General features: G+C 33.7%; 3 protein-coding genes across 3 annotated transcripts; 2 read left to right on the forward strand and 1 right to left on the reverse strand.

Moving 5' to 3' along the window:
- The first annotated feature begins 17 nt into the window (after window positions 1-17).
- Window positions 18-3564, forward strand: LOC18012671 (protein SDA1 homolog). Its single transcript, XM_006394833.2, has 15 exons — window positions 18-185; window positions 280-447; window positions 553-686; window positions 780-918; window positions 1020-1166; window positions 1266-1337; window positions 1428-1523; window positions 1598-1657; window positions 1752-1823; window positions 1934-1987; window positions 2117-2218; window positions 2304-2879; window positions 2980-3078; window positions 3180-3287; window positions 3415-3564. The coding sequence occupies exons 1-15, from the start codon at window positions 33-35 to the stop codon at window positions 3562-3564; spliced, it is 2130 nt and encodes a 709-aa protein (XP_006394895.2). The 5' UTR covers window positions 18-32.
- A 2038-nt stretch (window positions 3565-5602) lies between these two features.
- LOC18013181 (pectin acetylesterase 10) lies at window positions 5603-8479 on the forward strand. The gene is made up of 12 exons (XM_006394834.2): window positions 5603-5979; window positions 6251-6333; window positions 6445-6574; window positions 6655-6728; window positions 6851-6937; window positions 7027-7151; window positions 7249-7309; window positions 7409-7462; window positions 7549-7626; window positions 7739-7844; window positions 7927-8072; window positions 8177-8479. The coding sequence occupies exons 1-12, from the start codon at window positions 5781-5783 to the stop codon at window positions 8282-8284; spliced, it is 1251 nt and encodes a 416-aa protein (XP_006394896.1). The 5' UTR covers window positions 5603-5780; the 3' UTR covers window positions 8285-8479.
- A 4242-nt stretch (window positions 8480-12721) lies between these two features.
- Window positions 12722-14056, reverse strand: LOC18013160 (transcription factor MYB86). Its single transcript, XM_006394835.2, has 3 exons — window positions 13924-14056; window positions 13665-13794; window positions 12722-13556 (listed from the first exon to the last, which is right to left on the reverse strand). The coding sequence occupies exons 1-3, from the start codon at window positions 14054-14056 to the stop codon at window positions 12722-12724; spliced, it is 1098 nt and encodes a 365-aa protein (XP_006394897.1).
- Window positions 14057-17264: the final 3208 nt, after the last annotated feature.

Here is a 17264-nt window from a genome sequence, read left to right on the forward strand (position 1 = left end):
CTTCCGTTGCCAAGGACCTCGGAGACCGAGCCATGTTTCTTGCTCACGTCACTCCGTTTTACCCGAAGCAGCTCGTGGAATTTCCAGCTCTGTTGACTGATTTGCTCCGTTCCTCATGCTTGGCAATGCCGTCGGGGCTACGGAACCATGTTGCTCAAGCCCTGATTCTTCTTATGAATCGAAAGGTAATGTGATTGGTTGGAATTCTGAGCTGCTTTTTAAAATTGGTTTTGGTCTGTTCTGAGAGAATGATTCTACTGTTTTCTCTTGGTGTGTTAGTTTCTTGTCATCGAGGATTTGCTGGCTCTGTTTCTTGATATTCAGACTCTTGGTGATAAAAACTTGCGAAAGCTTGCTTTCTCTCACATTGTTCAAACTATTCGTAAGATGAGTATCACCGATCCTAGGCACAAATCACTTCAGAAGATTGTGGTCTCTATGTTGGAGGTAAATTCTTTTTCTTTTCCCTTTTTTCATGGGATTGTGTAACTGATAGTTTTTGATAGTAGATATAATATAATATTAGCTTTGTGCCTTTTGCTATGTTTCTAGCAAGAAGATGAAACCAAGGCTAAGAGAGCACTTGTTACCCTTTGCGAGCTTCACAAGAGAAAGGTCTGGCTTGGTGATAAACATGACAGAGTAGCAATTGCGATTTGTGAAGCCTGCTTTCATACTTCACCTAGGTACGCACATCTTTTTTTTTTTTCTAACGGTGGAATATATGATTTGGTTGGTCAAGTTACTAACTTGTCTTTTTTTTTTTTAAATATGTTCAGGATCATGATATCTTCCCTTCGGTTTCTTCTTGACTACGAGAACATTGACGATGAGGATGATAGTGATGCTTCAAGCAGCGATGACGAGGATCCAAAGCAAGCATCTCAGGTTGTGATTAACAGAGAGGCTGTTTACAAGGTAAACAACATTATTAATGAATTCTTACTAGAGAGCATGCATGAAGACAAATTTTCTTGGTTAGTTTATATTTAAATAAATTTTCCTTATCCGATGTTTAGGCAAACAACAAAGGTACATCTTCTAGCAAGAAGAAGAAGCAAGCAAAACTGCAACGTGCAATGCGTAGTATTAAAAAAAAGCAGCATGCGTCGTCTGAGAACACCAATTCAACTTATTCACCTCTTAATCATCTAAATGATCCACAGGTTCTTCATTTCCTAGCCTTTTTGTAGTATGTCTCATATGCATGCAGAGCAGAGAATATAAATACGATGGTAATTGAATGTTTAGTTTTTTTTTTACAGAATTTTGCAGAGAGATTGCTTTCCCGTCTTCAGACTAGCAAGAGCATTGGGAAAACTGCTGAACGTGTTGAGGTGATTATTCTCCCTCTTTTTAACTATATATATGATGTAATCCGATATGAAAAATTGCTTATATATACTTATATCTTCAAAGCTATGCAGACCAGGTTGATGATGATAAAAGTTATTGCACGAACAATAGGTCTTCACAAGTTGCATTTATTAAGCTTTTATACTTATCTTCAAAGCTATGCTAAGGTAAGATTTTTCTTCTAAAAATTTCTTTTGCTAACTGGAATTTTTATTAAAAATACATATGAGTTAAAATGCAGCGAGATGTAAAGGACGTTACACAAATACTTGCAGCAGCAGTTCAGGCTTGCCATGATGGGGTATATATAGAAACATTTCCACTTTGAAGCAATATTTGCTTTTCTCATTCTTCAATCCTTGCAATAATAATTTTTTTCATTTTTCTCGGGGCAGGTACCTTCTGATGCCGTGGAGCCACTATTCAAGCAAATAGTGAATGAGTTTGTTGACCAATCACGTCCTGAGGTGTGATTTCAAGCTTTCTCACATCAAGGGATTTAACTAGCAAGCTTACTCTATCATATATATATATATACTTTTCTTTTTTAATTCATTGTTTTTATTTATGTAACCAGGCAATTGCTGTCGGACTCAATGTGATACGAGAAATGTGCCTGAGGATTCACGATGTAACTAGTTCTTAACTCTGCTTTAATAATATTCTCATATAAATGTAGTTAGTGTTATACAGCACCAATCCTTTGTTTTCTGAATTGTCTTTTTGCTGCTTCTTTTTGTTTTGTCTCCTTTCACTTCAGTTGATGACAGAAGACTTGCTGCAAGATCTTGTTCGGGAGAAAAAGTCCAAAACAAAAGCCATCTCAGCAGCAGCTCGTTCCCTCATAGCATTGTTCAGAGAGGTAGCAAGAAGCAATAGATAAGTTAGTTTGAACAAAATAATAGATGTAATGTGGTTAACCAAGAATAGCATTTTGTGATTTTCAGATCAACCCTTCGCTGCTAGTGAAAAAAGACCGTGGCCGTCCTGGAGGTCCCGTTGCCAGACCTAAACAATATGGAGAAGTTAATGTCTTCAGCAATGTTCCCAATGTTGAGCTATTGGAAGAAAGTGACAATGAGAGAGAGACTGATGATGATCAAGACGCGGAGTTGCCTGGCAGTGATGATATCGAACAAGAGCTGATACCTGATGGAAGTGGAACTGAGGACGAGGCTGAAGAAGATTCTAATGATGGTGATGATATGAATAACACTGAAGATGATAGTGATACTGATACTTTGGTCGGTGGTGATGAAGAGGAAGAGAAGAATGACAGTGACGAAGCCGGGACTGATTCGGAAAAGAGCGAAGAAGATGATGGAGAAGCTTCTGATTCTTCTGTAGAGGATAGTGGAAACGAAGAGAAGACAAAAGGGAAGAAAAGGAAGATGGTATATTTTGATTCAAGCCTACGAGCACTAAAGAGATTCGCAGAAGCAAAGAACGAGCAGCCAAAATCTTCTGCTGAAAGTGATGGCATACTTTCCAATGCGGACTTCCGAAAAATCAAAGAACTTCAGGTATATATCTATGCGAAACAGAGAAGCACTTTTACTCTGTGCTTCATTCTGTTTGGTAAAGAAGTCCAACGTTGTTGATGTCTCCTTGTGTCACATACAGGCAAAGAAGGATGCGAAAATTGCATTGGCTCGAAAAGGATTCAAAGTTCCGGATTCTGATCAGCTAAGTAAGAAGCGGGTCGATCCAGCCAAACTTGAAGTAAGCTTGTTACCTATGAAGAAGCTCCATTTTAGTCACAAAATGTTTTGGTGAGAGATTCCATGTTAACTGATTATTATTTTTGTTTACGCTTTCCACAGGCTCACATAAGGCATAAACTAACGAAAGAAGAAAGAATGGAATTAGTTAAAGCGGGTAGGGAGGACCGAGGGAAATACAAATCCAAGACTGCCATCAAGCAGAAGAAGGTATCCGCTTTTTTTTTGTTTTTTTGGTTTCTGTTCTTGCAAGAAATGGTTATGTACAACCATGCATTCCATTATTGAATATTTGTTTGATGGTCCAATAACTGCATGTGTGAATTGGAAAACGCAGAGTGGAGGATCGAGCAATAGGCAGAAGGAGCACAAGAAGAATATGCCTCTCGCTGCAGTAAGATCAAAGGTTGGGAAATCAAAGAGAGCCAAGAAAATGAAGAATAGCCTCAGCGGAAGCCAGTTCAGAGGTAGGAAAGCTTGGAAGTGAAAAATGAGCAAAACTCATCCTTCCCTAGTTCCCTTCTTTTTCGTCTCAAAACGGGAACACAGCTTAATTTGTTTTTCTTTTTCTCCATTATTGCATAATTATTATTGTTATGTTCAATATGTATGCAATTTTGATCTTGAAGAGCTCACGGCATTAAACGTTGTCCTTCTCTTTGTTAACACAAGTTTTTTCTTAGATTTGGTAGTAATAGTATCATAAATTTTCTTTCTATTTTAATATATTTTTAATGCCTTCTTAATTTCTTATAGGATGAAGCAAGATTGCATTGTAGAGCGATTCAAATAATTTGCTTACTGTTTCAACACTATATAGCATTTGTTTTAAATTTAAATATCTTTCTTACTGACAAACCATTTGTTAGGCTTTATGCAACATTTGAAAGACTTTAAAATGAAGATTTCAAATTAGTTAAGAGGATCAGTAGAAACACCTTTGAGTTTTGACGATTAAAAAAAGAGTGGCGGTTTGGAGCAAATGAAACTGTAATTGAGTTGCTAAATACGGGATGTTTCATTATTCGTTCATGCATGGGAATCGTATGGGGGGCATATATAGTTGAAAAACAAAATCGTATGGGGCAGGGAGTAAAAACCAAAGAACGAATCGGTGGTGCTACGTGATCTTTCTCTAATGTCTAGCTACTTTATTGATATTATTAAATCAATCTATCGAGAGAACGAATATAATCATAGTGCATAGCGTTGTCTTAAGTCTCTAAGAAAACGGTGGTGGTACGTGATCATATTAAATCATATTTACGCCTTAAAACTCACACCGACACGATTTTATGGAGAAACGTTACGCCCCACGGGAAAATACAAGGGGATAACGGTGCCCTTCATATTTTCGAAGTTCACGATTAAACCCTCAAGCTTTAATTTTCTTAAGGAAGCGCCATAATCTTTCTTTACCGGAGCCACATTTTTTTATTCATTCCTGTTACCAGAAAACCGAATCTCTTTCCAAACAAGGTTTAAACTAGCTAGGGATACAATAAAGTCTAAAAAAGTAAGTTTAAAACTATGAAGCATTGGATGAAGGGGAAAATTTAACAAATCCCAATGATTGTAGCTCAAACGCAAATAAAATTGAAACAAAGGTCCTTCTTACAAAAACAAGAGTTGATTGGAAGATAGCGCCGTACCGTCTGGGGCTGTTTGTTTTGTGATAGCGTAACATGTGCATCGGATTTATAAAATAGCCCCACCATTTCTTTATCTTCCTCTCCCAGCCATTTGTTTCAAACCGATTATACAATAAGACATTTAGCTTATCATTTTTTTTTTTCAAAGGTTTTGGCATTTTCTTGGTTAGTCAAAGAGTTTTGGACGGGGAAACGTGGAAATACGTAACTAATTAAACTTTGAAACAATGTTTCAAATTAACAGATATACTTTCATGTGAGGATCTTTTTATGCAGAAGATAGTTTGGATTTCTTTTTTGGATTTTATTTGGCACTCTTTGACAAAATATGGTTTAGGGTTTTGTGTAATAATTTTGACATCCTTGAGTACTTCAGACTCAATCAAAACAATGATAGTATGTTTGACCCAAATCTTAAAGAATGTTTTAAATCCAAATGGGTAAACCGCGTTACATGATTACCAATTCCGTAATCACCGCTCATGATTTTGTTGTGCTTTTTTTAAAAAACCAATAGACAAATAATAGATACATAAGATAGGTGGGGGAAAAAAATCACTTAGACAACAGAAACGTAAAGTTACTAATTAATTGAGTAAATAATACTTTCCAAAGCGTGATGTAGAAAATACCATAAAATTAAAGCTATTAATTGTATTTACTTGTATTGTTTCCTTTTTTGTTTGATGATGATGTGTGTTTTTCAAGTATGAACCATTGAGCCAACATCTAGTAAACAAAAAAATGGTCTCTGTCTTAATTACGATTATTATTATACTTTTTCTTAATATAAATCAGTTAATTAAGAAAACCAAGGTAAGGAGATTCCAAACGTGAATCCAGCCATGAAATCTTTTTATTTTATTTTTATTTTTATTTGAACAGTCTTCTTCACTCACTTCTCCACTGCTCTGCTCTGTCTCTTTCTTCTTCTTCTTCCTCATTAAAAGCTCAAACATGCAAATTCTTGCATTTGTTTGAAGTCCTTTAAAAGTCTGTTTCTTTTTCTACTATAAGCATTTCTGACTCTAGGAAAGGACGAGTAAGAGAAATGAGGAAGCTTTTCTTGTTAGGGTTTATAGTGGCAGGACTGATTCTGGGGACTGACGCAAATGGGTATTTAAAGTTCAATGTCACAGAGTTAGATCGCATTGAGGAATTAGAGTATGGCTTCTCCAAATTTAGCTCCAATTCCAACCCTTTAATGGTCGGCCTCACGCTTATCAGAGGAGCTGGTGCCAAAGGAGCTGGTACTCTCTCTTTCTGTCTTTTTTTAATTCATTTACACAACAATGGTTTTTTTTTTACGACAGAAATATACATATTAGCATCATTAGTCTGTCTTTACAGTAAGTTACTTTCTGTTTTTGGAATGTGAGGGAGGCACATTATGTATGTGCATCCGAAATATGGCTATAGAACATCAAAACTTTGTCCTGAAAACAAAAACATGTAAAAACAGAACAATGTTTTGAATCTAAGATCTGTAAAAGAGAAATCTTGTTTGTGTCTTAATTATAGTTTGTTTGGATGGAACATTGCCTGGATATCACTTACATCGTGGACATGGATCCGGAGCCAATAGCTGGCTAATTCAATTAGAGGTTAGCAAAAATTGTTTTCCGATGTGTAAATAGTTAAAGCTTTTTGGTTTTAAGTCTTGTTTTTCTAAAAAAAAAAATTAAATGTGTGTTGATATTTGTAAATGTGGAAAGGGAGGAGGATGGTGTGACAACATTAGGAACTGTGTATACAGAAAGAAGAGTCGTCGTGGATCCTCTAATTATATGGAGAAACAGATACAGTTTACAGGAATACTTAGCAATAAAGCTCAAGAAAATCCAGGTCTTTCTCTACAAGGTACTCATCAGTAAAAACTCTTGAAGAATGCTATTTTAACCTTTTTTTTTCATAATGCCATTCAGACTTTTTCAACTGGAATAGAGTCAAGCTTCGTTACTGCGATGGTGGTTCCTTCAGTGGGGATAGTCAGAACCAGGTTTGTTTTAAGAAGCATAGAACTTTGTCTTAGAGATGATACATTTGATTTTCTTGATTATGAGCTTCTTAGTTTTGAGTTGTTCTTCTTTTCATTCTCTAAAACATGTAATGTTTTTTCAGGCTGCACGGCTTCAGTTTAGAGGAGAACGGATATGGAGAGCCGCAATGGACGATTTGAAAGCAAAGGGAATGCGAAATGCCAAACAGGTCTTTATCACTTTGTCCTTCCTTGTTTATACTCATTCGTCTTTACATTGATCAAACAATCTTTTCTAATATGTTTAGTACTCTTTCAGGCACTTCTATCTGGATGCTCTGCAGGTGGTCTAGCAGTGATTTTACGTTGTGACGAATTCAGAAACTTGTTTTCAGGATATACCAAAGTCAAGTGTTTAAGCGATGCAGGCTTGTTCTTGGACACGTAAGTTAGTTCTCATGTGAATCCTTCCTTTTTTTCTCCTCTTCTCAAAGTCAGCTTTGTATCTATTATTGAACCGCTTGTTTTTCCATGATTCAAGGCCTGATGTGTCCGGTGGCCACACCATCAGGAATCTGTATAACGGCGTTGTGCACTTGCAGGTGTGATGTTGTTTACCTCATCTTCATATTATAAACTTCATACATCTAAAAAGAGTTTTACTTTAAATTCTTTGCTGTTTTTGGTAATGAATATGGCAGGGAGTGAAGAACAATCTGCCACATATGTGCACAAACCATCTCAATCCAACTTCTGTAAGCTCTGTCTTCCTTTAGACGAATCGCCTGTATATAATCGCAAAAGCTGACACCGTAAACTCTTATCTTTGGTTTGTGGACAGTGTTTCTTCCCTCAAAACTTGATCAGTCAGATGAAAACTCCTCTTTTTATTGTCAATGCAGCATATGATATTTGGCAGGTAAATGTTCTCCTTCCTACATAAACTCCGTGCATGTTTTTATGCTAACTAAGATTGTTGAAAATAACCATTTTTTTCTCTTTTGGTTTTTGAACTGATTTGTTAAAAACAGATTCAAAGTAGTATAGCTCCGCCAAGTGCAGATCCTAGTGGCTATTGGCATGAATGCAGATTAAACCATGGCAGATGCACGCCAGCACAGATCCGGTTCTTGCAAGGTGGAAAATTTCCAAACTTTTTTAAAAAAGTCCTCATTTTTCAGAATGATCCAGCCTCACTCTTATGCTGTGAATTGAACAGGGTTTAGAAATCAGATGTTGAGAGCTGTGAGGGGATTCTCGAATTTAAGAAAGAACGGTTTGTTTATAAACTCCTGTTTTGCTCATTGCCAAACTGAACGGCAAGACACTTGGTTCGCCGATAATTCTCCTGTTATCCACAAAAAGGTAAACACTTCATGTTCTTGATAATCCTTGATTGGCTTTCATATTCGAGGTCTAAATAGCATTCTATAAAAATCAATTTTTTAACACTTTGCAACTTTGATTAGGCGGTGGCGATAGCAGTTGGAGATTGGTATTTCGATAGAGCGGAAGTGAAGCTAATAGATTGTCCATACCCTTGTGATCGGAGCTGCCACAATCTGGTCTTCAGATGAATAATCTTCTCTTCTTCTTCGTTATTTTTTTTTGTTTGTTTTTCATATACGAAGTAGAAGTGAAGCAAAAAAAAAAGTTTCATTTCTTTCATATCTCAGTGTCAGTGATCTTGTTGTATTGTATCCTTTCGTACGTACCAATTCCTCATTGGAAAAAAAGTTTTCTAAAAGAGATGATGAAAGGCTTTTCTTTTACGTCAATGCTTTTTTCGACAAAAGAGTTTGGTCCCAAATTCAATCTTTTACCTGTGTCATTGTGATATCATGACTCAGATTCAAATCCAAGACTGAGTTTGTGAATTGTAGAATAAAAAAATAATAGTCTGGTTAAATCAAACAATCTAGTTGATTTTAACTGAAAAGTCGCTGAACCGTATAACGTAGGTTTACAAAAATATAGTAAAGTGAATTTTAAAATAAATTTGTTTTATGTTTCTAACAGTATGAAAAAAGCAATAAAAAAAAGAAAAAAAGAAAAGAAAAATAAGCAATCAAAACTGGTCGGAATAATAACACTTTTACTCAAGATTTAGTTTATCAAATGTCCACGATATTAAAGGTTTTTTTTTGTCTAGCGAACAATTTCGGATTTAGAAAAAAATGAAATGGTATGCAAAGCATGTTGGAAGTGGAAAGTGTGTTAGAGTATAATTAGAATTTGGGAATGTGTTGGAATGTAATATTCTTCTTGATGAAAAACTAAAAATACTTGGCTTTCTTTTTTCTTAGCCTAGCTAGGGCCTGTTAATTGGACCGTGAACATAATCATTTTTAAAAGTACAAATGTTTGATAACCTTGCCATTGCATACTATATTGCACATATTTCTTGTGATAATTTTTAAGCGCAAAAGTTTTGGTTATGTTGATATTTGATAATATTTTCCATAGGCATTTTTTTTTTCAACGAGACATCCTCTTTCACTGTTTCACATATCATTAAAACCATCTTACAGAGACATTGTTTTTTAGAGCTCTATTACATAAGTATATTAAAACACACAGCAGCAAGAAGAACTAGAGAGAACTACATAGTCACACCTTCAAGAGTGAGTAATTGTTGTATCGTGTAGGCTGAGCATTTTACGCTGGGGCTTCCTTGAAAACATTTTATGTAGAGTTATATGTTAACAAGTTTTACAAATAAAAATTTCACGAAAACTGGTTACTGTTTTCGAAAGAAATGTTATAGTAATCTCACGTTTTAAATATTAAGTTCCCATGACTGGTTGATAATGCAACTTTATAATATAGGGTCTTGACACCGCCACATCGTTGTCTTTATCAATATGCTAGTTTTTTGTTTACGTTATCGCTATCTCCATATTAAAGCGACAACAATCCCTTTGAAAAATCTGATACAAAAAGAACTCTATACATATATATATACATATATATATAATATGCTCTTTTATTTTAAAGACAAGTTGAGACATTTTAAAAACAACAATGATCGAATAAAACAATATAGCTGTAGTGACATTTTGTAATTGTAATATAGAAATGAAAGTTATGATTAAAGTAGGGCCTCAATTATTTTGGCTCACATGCAAATTATGAGGTGTAAGGATAAAAAATACCTTTTTTATAAGTCTTCAAAATACAAATGATCAACTCATAAACGTTTGCTTTTGAAAATTCTAGAGAATCCTTTGTATTTATATTCCCATTCAACAATCAGCATTGGCGGAAATATTAAATTAATAGTCATTTTTGGCTTTGTATAATATTGTCTATTCATTATAAATTTAAAATATATAAATTATTGTTAACTGAGAACTTTCTAATATATTGAAATTCGTATTTGGATTTATAGAAATTAGTATTCGTTTACAAAAAAATTTACCTAATATAAATGGATTTATTTTTATAAATTTTTTGGTGTTATACTGTTAATACTGTTAAATTTGATTATTTAGTTTTAACGATAGTAGTTGTGATATTTTCAGTATAGTTTCTCCCTTAGGAGAATGAATGTAAAACATTTTCAATAAAAAGACATTTTTCTTAATAATTTAATGCTTATGTACACTTTGTCGTGAATAGTGAATATTTCTATTAACATCTAGTGAATGTTTCTCCTAACAAATCACTATTTACTCTAAATCATTTATAACTTCAAAAGATGAAAAAACAAAACTTTGGATTTCATAATTCTATTAACATTATGTACTGGCCTGTTGTGTTTTATTCAGTGAATGTCGTCAATCTACCTTTAGTAGTAGCTCAATATATAGATCAAGAAAGAGAGAACTATCAATGAATTGATTAGAATTAAAAGATATCATAATAAATTTGAAGAAACAAGAACCTCAGACCGAAAATATAGGTATTATTCTTAATCACAGACAGAAGCCGTATAAGCGTCACTCTATCTAGTAAAGCCGACAATATATATATGTAAGTTACTTTCACCTCTTCTTTTGATTTTTGGCGTACAAAAAACTATATAATTGCTCACAGAGTCACATCACTTTCATCAGGTTCGAAAACTCACATAAGCAATAAGTCCTTGATCATGACCATCAGACCATATAAAGGCTAGAGCATGTCAACATTGCCATCAAAGCACATATATCTACATCTACTCTTCTAATCTGACTCTGACTAGCTAGATCGGGTTGAATCCGAGATCCATTCCTACATCATGAAGATCACATTTTGTCCTTCAATAAAATTAAAATCTTAACGTAACAACATTTGGTTTTTTTTTTTTTTTTGCTTTGCTCTTCTTATTTCTTGCATGGCTTTTCCAGTTTTATAAACACTATAGAGAGATGTCAGCAACAAGGGTCCTTCTTCTGCAAGCATAGGACTTTTTGGTCCACCCTTAACAAAAAAAGAACAACACCAACTCAAAAGCTGCCCTCGTGTGAATTATATTGGGATATTGTCAGAAGAGTACACACCTTCGAATTTCGTATCTCACCACCTTACAAGAACAAGGGTCCCTTCTTCTACGCGCATGACTTAATTTTTTTTTTTTTTTTGGTAAACGATGACCATAAATCAATATCTAGACTAATTTGTCGAACTTGTTATTTTTATGTTAAATTCTTTAACATATTTGCTTATTCAATGATTAAGAGAAAACTACCTTGTTGGTTAATCGGGATGACACTTTTACCTATAGAAAAATGCATTTTACATATTTGCGTGAACTTCTCCATAGTAAAATATTGATCATCATCATCACTCTAACAAAAAAAAAACATTGATCATCATTTGTAACATATCGATAATGTTTTTTTAATAAATTGATATGAATGACTATCTAATAAACGGAAACATTAAATTTAAGATCTTAATAATAAAGAAATATTGAGTTGTTTAGATAGAAAATATAAAAACCAGAAAATATAATTTATTCTTATTTCATGCGCGGAAACTTGAGTCGCAGATTGGAATTTTTACATCGTGATCTCTCCTCATTTTGAATATTACTTCTTCCAATTTTCAAACGTCATTTTCAAAACTGTGGGAAATCGATGTCTGTGAAGTTAAAAAAATGAGTATGAAAACTGATCACTAGTGAAGGTATCATCTCTCTCTCTCTCTCAAAAGGAGACAGCGATGGACTTCCATTCTAAGATGCATTGTCCCTTTTTAAAATTCATTTATTTTAATTAGTTGAAAAGGTTTTGCGGTCAGGGTTTAATTTCTTAAAACAATGTTATATATGTTAAAAGACATACTATTTCATATGTAAGATAAACGTAGTAACTTAAATAGTGATTTAAATAAATATAAAACCATAGTTTACAAAAAGCATAATGAAATTCAAGAAAAACTATATATAAAAAACTAAAATTATTACGAATCAATTTCTTGATATGACAATATTCATAAACTATTAAAAATATCATTATATTAGAGACCCACTACATATGTTTTAATAATACAAAAAAATATGGGTCTTTTTGTTGATGTTCACGCTTGCATCTCGTTGTCCGGAATCACTTTTCCGAAGAAGTCTCTCCACTCCAACTTAGGATCTACTAACCCCCCCCCCCCCTTTACCTCGACTGGGACTGCTTTTATTTTCTTGAATTTTAATTTTATAATCCGTGAATTAATTTTTCTTAAAGTAAAAATACAGTATAGATGTTTTTCATTAAAAAGAAAACTTAGTATAAATGTCAATAAGAAAAATATGAAGATGGTCAAAAGAAAATATATATGAAACTCTCTATAAAGGTCAAAGTCATGAGACTCATGACAAGCGAGGAGACGACAAAAGCACATTAGCACCCAAAACAAAATTACACGACCAGAAAATTTACACAACCAAAAAAACATATATATACTTACACACCTGCAGAACATCTTATATATATATATATATATGTATGTATGAATCAATAAACTCCAGTTCGTGAATGTGAATAGAAAATAAAGAAAATACTGACTAGACTCTCACTCTAACACATGTTAATAGTCTAAAGCCTCTGATCAAACGCCATGTTATTAAGTTTTTGTAGATTTTTACCGTACAACTCCACGTCAGCATCATGTAGTAATGTTGCAGCTTCTTCGTTTGGAGATGACGAGGATGATGTTGATCTCCAGTAGTACTTGGCTATGTCTGGCTTCACTTCAGCTTCTAAACCAGTTTCTGAGCTTTGGTTATGATCTGTGTAATGAAGAATCTCTGATGCCCATGACTTGATGTCTTGATGATGAGGATGATCCACTACTTGATTATTATTATTATTATTATTATTATTATTGTTGTTGTTGTTTATGATTTGGCTAGCTTCTGTGTACTGATTACCAAAGAAGGCACTGTAGATACTGTTGCTCTGAGATGGAACTGTGTTGTTGCAGTAGTTGAGTTCCCAGTTGTTTGGAACAGGATTAATGAAGTTTGAGGTCAATGGTGTCGGAGATGATGACGTGGACATTGATGAGATTAAAGATACGATCTGGTCTGAAACCGTTGGAGTCGTACTTGAACTAAAGCAAAACGCAGCGTTTTGATTAGCCGTCGTCGTGGTCGTCGGAAACCACCACTGACCTGATTGCGCTGAAACTACCATGGACTGGTCATGTGGGTTGTTGTTCATCGAGCCCGTTGACTTTACTACTTCTGAAGCAGCTGATGACGTCAGCTTCTGATCTATGACGTGAAGAGATTGAAGGTCGCTTATTAGGGGTTTATGTGTCGTTGGATCAATGCCTTTTCTTCTCAGCTTCTTCTTAAGACATGAGTTCCAAAAGTTTTTGATCTCGTTGTCTGTTCTCCCTGGTAACCTAGTTGCGATTTGGGACCATCTACATAATTTCAAAATGGATTCAAAGAGTGAAAAAATATTTCAAAAAAACTGCATTATGAATTCAAGAAAATTCTATGTCTATAATCAGTTGCTAGTTTATATCAACCTGTTGCCTAACGCAGCATGGAGCTCAATGATCAAACATTCTTCGTCTTGAGAGAAAGCTCCCCTCTTTAAGTCTGGTCTCAAGTAGTTTATCCACCTAAGCCTACAACTTTTTCCACATCTCTGCAAACCTATATGATCATATATATCCACCATTGCATATTTATGAACATTATAAAAGTTATATATATGAATTATTTTATAAAAATGATATACAAAAAGAAAAATTTTCAAAGATAAAGAGCACACGGATATCAAACCTGCGAGTTTAGGGACAGAACTCCAACAGCCATGACCATGTCTAGTTATGTAATTGAGAAGTTTCTCATCTTCTTCAGGAGACCAAAGGCCTTTTCTCAGCTTTTGCTTATAACAACAAGAATGTCTTCCCATTTTTGTATGTATATGTAGCGACTGATTTATATAAGGTTATATGAAGAAACAAGAAGCTAGAGATTGTTTCAGAGAGATAGAGAGTTTTATGATCTTTGTGAAGGTTCTATAAGGTTGAAGAGGAAGGAAGAAGATGGAGAAATTACTTTAAAATGGGAGAAAATGTGACTGGCGATTTCTGGTGTAACACTTTTGTTTTATAATCGTTGGGTGAATTAATTGACCCTTTTATGGGACCACACTCTATAGAAAAACCAAGAGATGAACTTAATTAAAACCTTGTAAAAAAAACTACTTTGTTTTCCTTTAGAAAGTAGAAAGAAATCGTGGTTGATACTTTGGATTTAGCACTCCTAAATTATTATTACCTTTTCTGAAATAGATGATAAAAAGAAAACGAAGGCATACATTGGCTGAAAAAATAACTGTTAGCAAATGTATGTACAAGAGAAAAAAGAAGCACTATATATTGTAGAAGTCTGAATTTATTTCAAGGTTAAAGACAAATACTACTACCTCCTCCTTATTATAAGGCCATAAGGGTCCTAAAAATTCACACATGTTAATAATCTGAATTTAATGGAGAGAACTGTCATTATGTCAGTGATATACAAACCGAAAATTTTTTGTTTGCAAGTGTGAGTGTCCAACGAAGATAGTATAACACTTGATGGTTAAAATAGAAACGCAAAAAGAAAAATTTATTACACGCAATTACTGCTTCAATGATCATTTGCTAGATTTGGGGGGTGATGATTTAACTTTTATACATCCGATCGACACATATATTACCAAAGATTGGTTTCAAAACTACAAAAAAAAGGAAAAAAACTATGACCCAAAATCCAGAGTTTTCTAATTAGCAAAAAGAAAAACAGAAATAAAAATAAAGGGGAAGCCATCGGTCAACAACAGACTCATTTCCATGAAAGCATTGTACGAATCTAAATAATTGTCCCCCAAAAATGCGAAATTTTGATATTTTTTTGACTTTTTATTTAATTTTTCATATTTTGATCTCAAAGGAGTCACCTTGATGTCCTGAGAATGTAAATAGTTCTTCAATGTTTTTTTAATTTTTTTGGGGGTCAAAAGAAGAGTTCTTCAATTTAAGTACGCAAAGTTATGGTGGAAAATAGCCCAAAAAATGTTTCCACTATGCAATAATTTGGTCGCGTACCGACTAATATTCTTATTGACATAGAGTCATAGACATTAATTAACATTTTTCCATTAATTAATTTTAATAGTTACCGACTTATAACTTGTAAGCTCTCTTTAATCTTATATTGATGAGACTAATATAACGCGTAAAGGAAAAAATAAAGTCGAGTTTGATTAATTTCGAGCATGTATCTACACGAGAAATATTTAGAAACGTATATTATATTAGAAGATGGGTTCTCATTATTATCGTATTATAGGAAAGAGAAATGTTTTTTGAAACAATATCATGATTACTTGAAAACAAATATATGATTTCCTATTTTCCTGTATAAAGCAACTAGCTTAAGCTGAGTATTAAGAAATTATAAAATCATCAGCATAATTGAAGAATATCATTACAAGTTACAACAAAAACAAACACTCTCAATCCCTTGTATATCCAACCTGTCTCCTTTGACATGTTGTTGTAAGAGGAAGAAATCTCATAGCTAACCTCAATCTAATCATAATGATGTACTATAATTTCAGTTGAAATGTGACTTTTCCGTATATATATCTTAACATATATTACGCAAATTAGTCGTCGATAAACGAAGTTAGAACTTAGAAGTAATGGTAAAGGCAACCAGTTTTTTCGTTTTCCAGTTTCTTAAAGTAGATCATCTTCTTATTTTCTTATCTTTTTGGGTAAGCCGAAATTGGACTTAAATATTTATTGTTCGTAGAAAGTATTTATTGGGTATATATTTTATGTTTATGTGCATAGAAAGTCACGGTGATGTTTAATTTGTATATAGTTTCTAATGAAAAATACAAAAGAATCGCCGCCTTCCAAATGATTGAGCATATAAAAATTTCTAGTTGGAGAGAGGTTGACGTTGACTTTTGTTTTATCTTCGAGAAGCCAATGCATGTTCATGAGAGTAGCTAGGACTTGCCTCTTTCAAGGTCCTAGAGAAGACTCATATTCGACATGAAAGTATGGACGAAGAGGTGAAAGAGCAATTTCTATAAACACAAGAAGAAGACAAAAAGAAGAAATATTAAAAGAGATAATTATAGGCCAAATGGTTGGGCATCAAATAGCCGTATGGTCGAATATTATTTTTGCCATATATATAGTATAGCGCCATTACGATAAAATGAGCTGTATTCTGTAATTAATCGGATAATCTGTTTGGAGGAAAAAGTAGTTAGGTTTTAGACCCAGTGCACTGATAATTTAGCTTATCTGGCGTTCGCTCATCTCCGACATTAACTTGTCTGGCGTTCTACGAAATCGGATATATAGATTCAAAAATGTATATATTAGAATTTGTATATGTAAATTTTTTAAGAAAGTAGTTGATCATCTAGCTTCGGCGAAAATTTTTATGGTTAGTAAAAGCATTCGACATCTAGCCATATATATGTTTTTTTATTATGTTATACTTTAATGTAAAATCTTAATGTTGTACTAACATTCTAATTGTCAATGACTCAATAGTTAATTGTTTTCAAAAACTCATAAATTAGTATAAAAAAAAATAACCAATGAATGGAAAAAAACTGAAGACGAATAAAAGAGGCCAAAATTAAAGTGAGAGGGCACATCATTTTGTAGTAGAATGATGATTGCAAAAGTGGGACAAAAACAGAAAACTCATGATTTGGTCACAAGAATATATACTTCCTTGTTCTAAGTACAAAAAAGCTTGCTTAGAGAGGCAAATACTATACGAAAGTAGTGAAGAAAGAGATTGTTGAAACATCACTCTCATGTCCAATTCCACAATGTGTGTGGCACCACGCTTTTGTTTCCTCGTATTTTTTCATGAATATTACTGTTATTTCATCTTCGACTTCTTAGTATAATTATTATTCTGCATTCTGCAGCATTCTGCAGCATTTTGCAGCATTCGCCTGTTGTTTTTTTGCAGTGACTGTTTTTGTTCTATATGTTATATGTAGACAAAACTTAGAAATATACTTGTTGTGAAGTACTGTTATGATTATCACTTTAAAAGTTAGTTGTCAGATTCATCACTTATTCACAGTAAAT

Source organism: Eutrema salsugineum, unplaced genomic scaffold (genome assembly GCF_000478725.1).
Source record: "Eutrema salsugineum unplaced genomic scaffold, Eutsalg1_0 scaffold_6, whole genome shotgun sequence".
Lineage (NCBI taxonomy): Eukaryota > Viridiplantae > Streptophyta > Magnoliopsida > Brassicales > Brassicaceae > Eutrema > Eutrema salsugineum.

Coding starts and splice junctions, on each gene's coding strand:
- LOC18013181 (XM_006394834.2), top strand. CDS start 5,781: ATGAGGAAGCTTTTCTTGTTAGGGTTTATAGTGGCAGGACTGATTCTG. Junction 5,980..6,250: donor AGCTGGTGCCAAAGGAGCTG/GTACTCTCTCTT, acceptor TCTTAATTATAG/TTTGTTTGGATGGAACATTG. Junction 6,334..6,444: donor GCTGGCTAATTCAATTAGAG/GTTAGCAAAAAT, acceptor AAATGTGGAAAG/GGAGGAGGATGGTGTGACAA.
- LOC18012671 (XM_006394833.2), top strand. CDS start 33: ATGTTTCTTGCTCACGTCACTCCGTTTTACCCGAAGCAGCTCGTGGAA. Junction 1,167..1,265: donor ATCATCTAAATGATCCACAG/GTTCTTCATTTC, acceptor TTTTTTTTACAG/AATTTTGCAGAGAGATTGCT. Junction 3,288..3,414: donor CTGCCATCAAGCAGAAGAAG/GTATCCGCTTTT, acceptor TGGAAAACGCAG/AGTGGAGGATCGAGCAATAG.
- LOC18013160 (XM_006394835.2), bottom strand. CDS start 14,056: ATGGGAAGACATTCTTGTTGTTATAAGCAAAAGCTGAGAAAAGGCCTT. Junction 13,795..13,923: donor TTCTGTCCCTAAACTCGCAG/GTTTGATATCCG, acceptor ATGATCATATAG/GTTTGCAGAGATGTGGAAAA. Junction 13,557..13,664: donor CATGCTGCGTTAGGCAACAG/GTTGATATAAAC, acceptor GAAATTATGTAG/ATGGTCCCAAATCGCAACTA.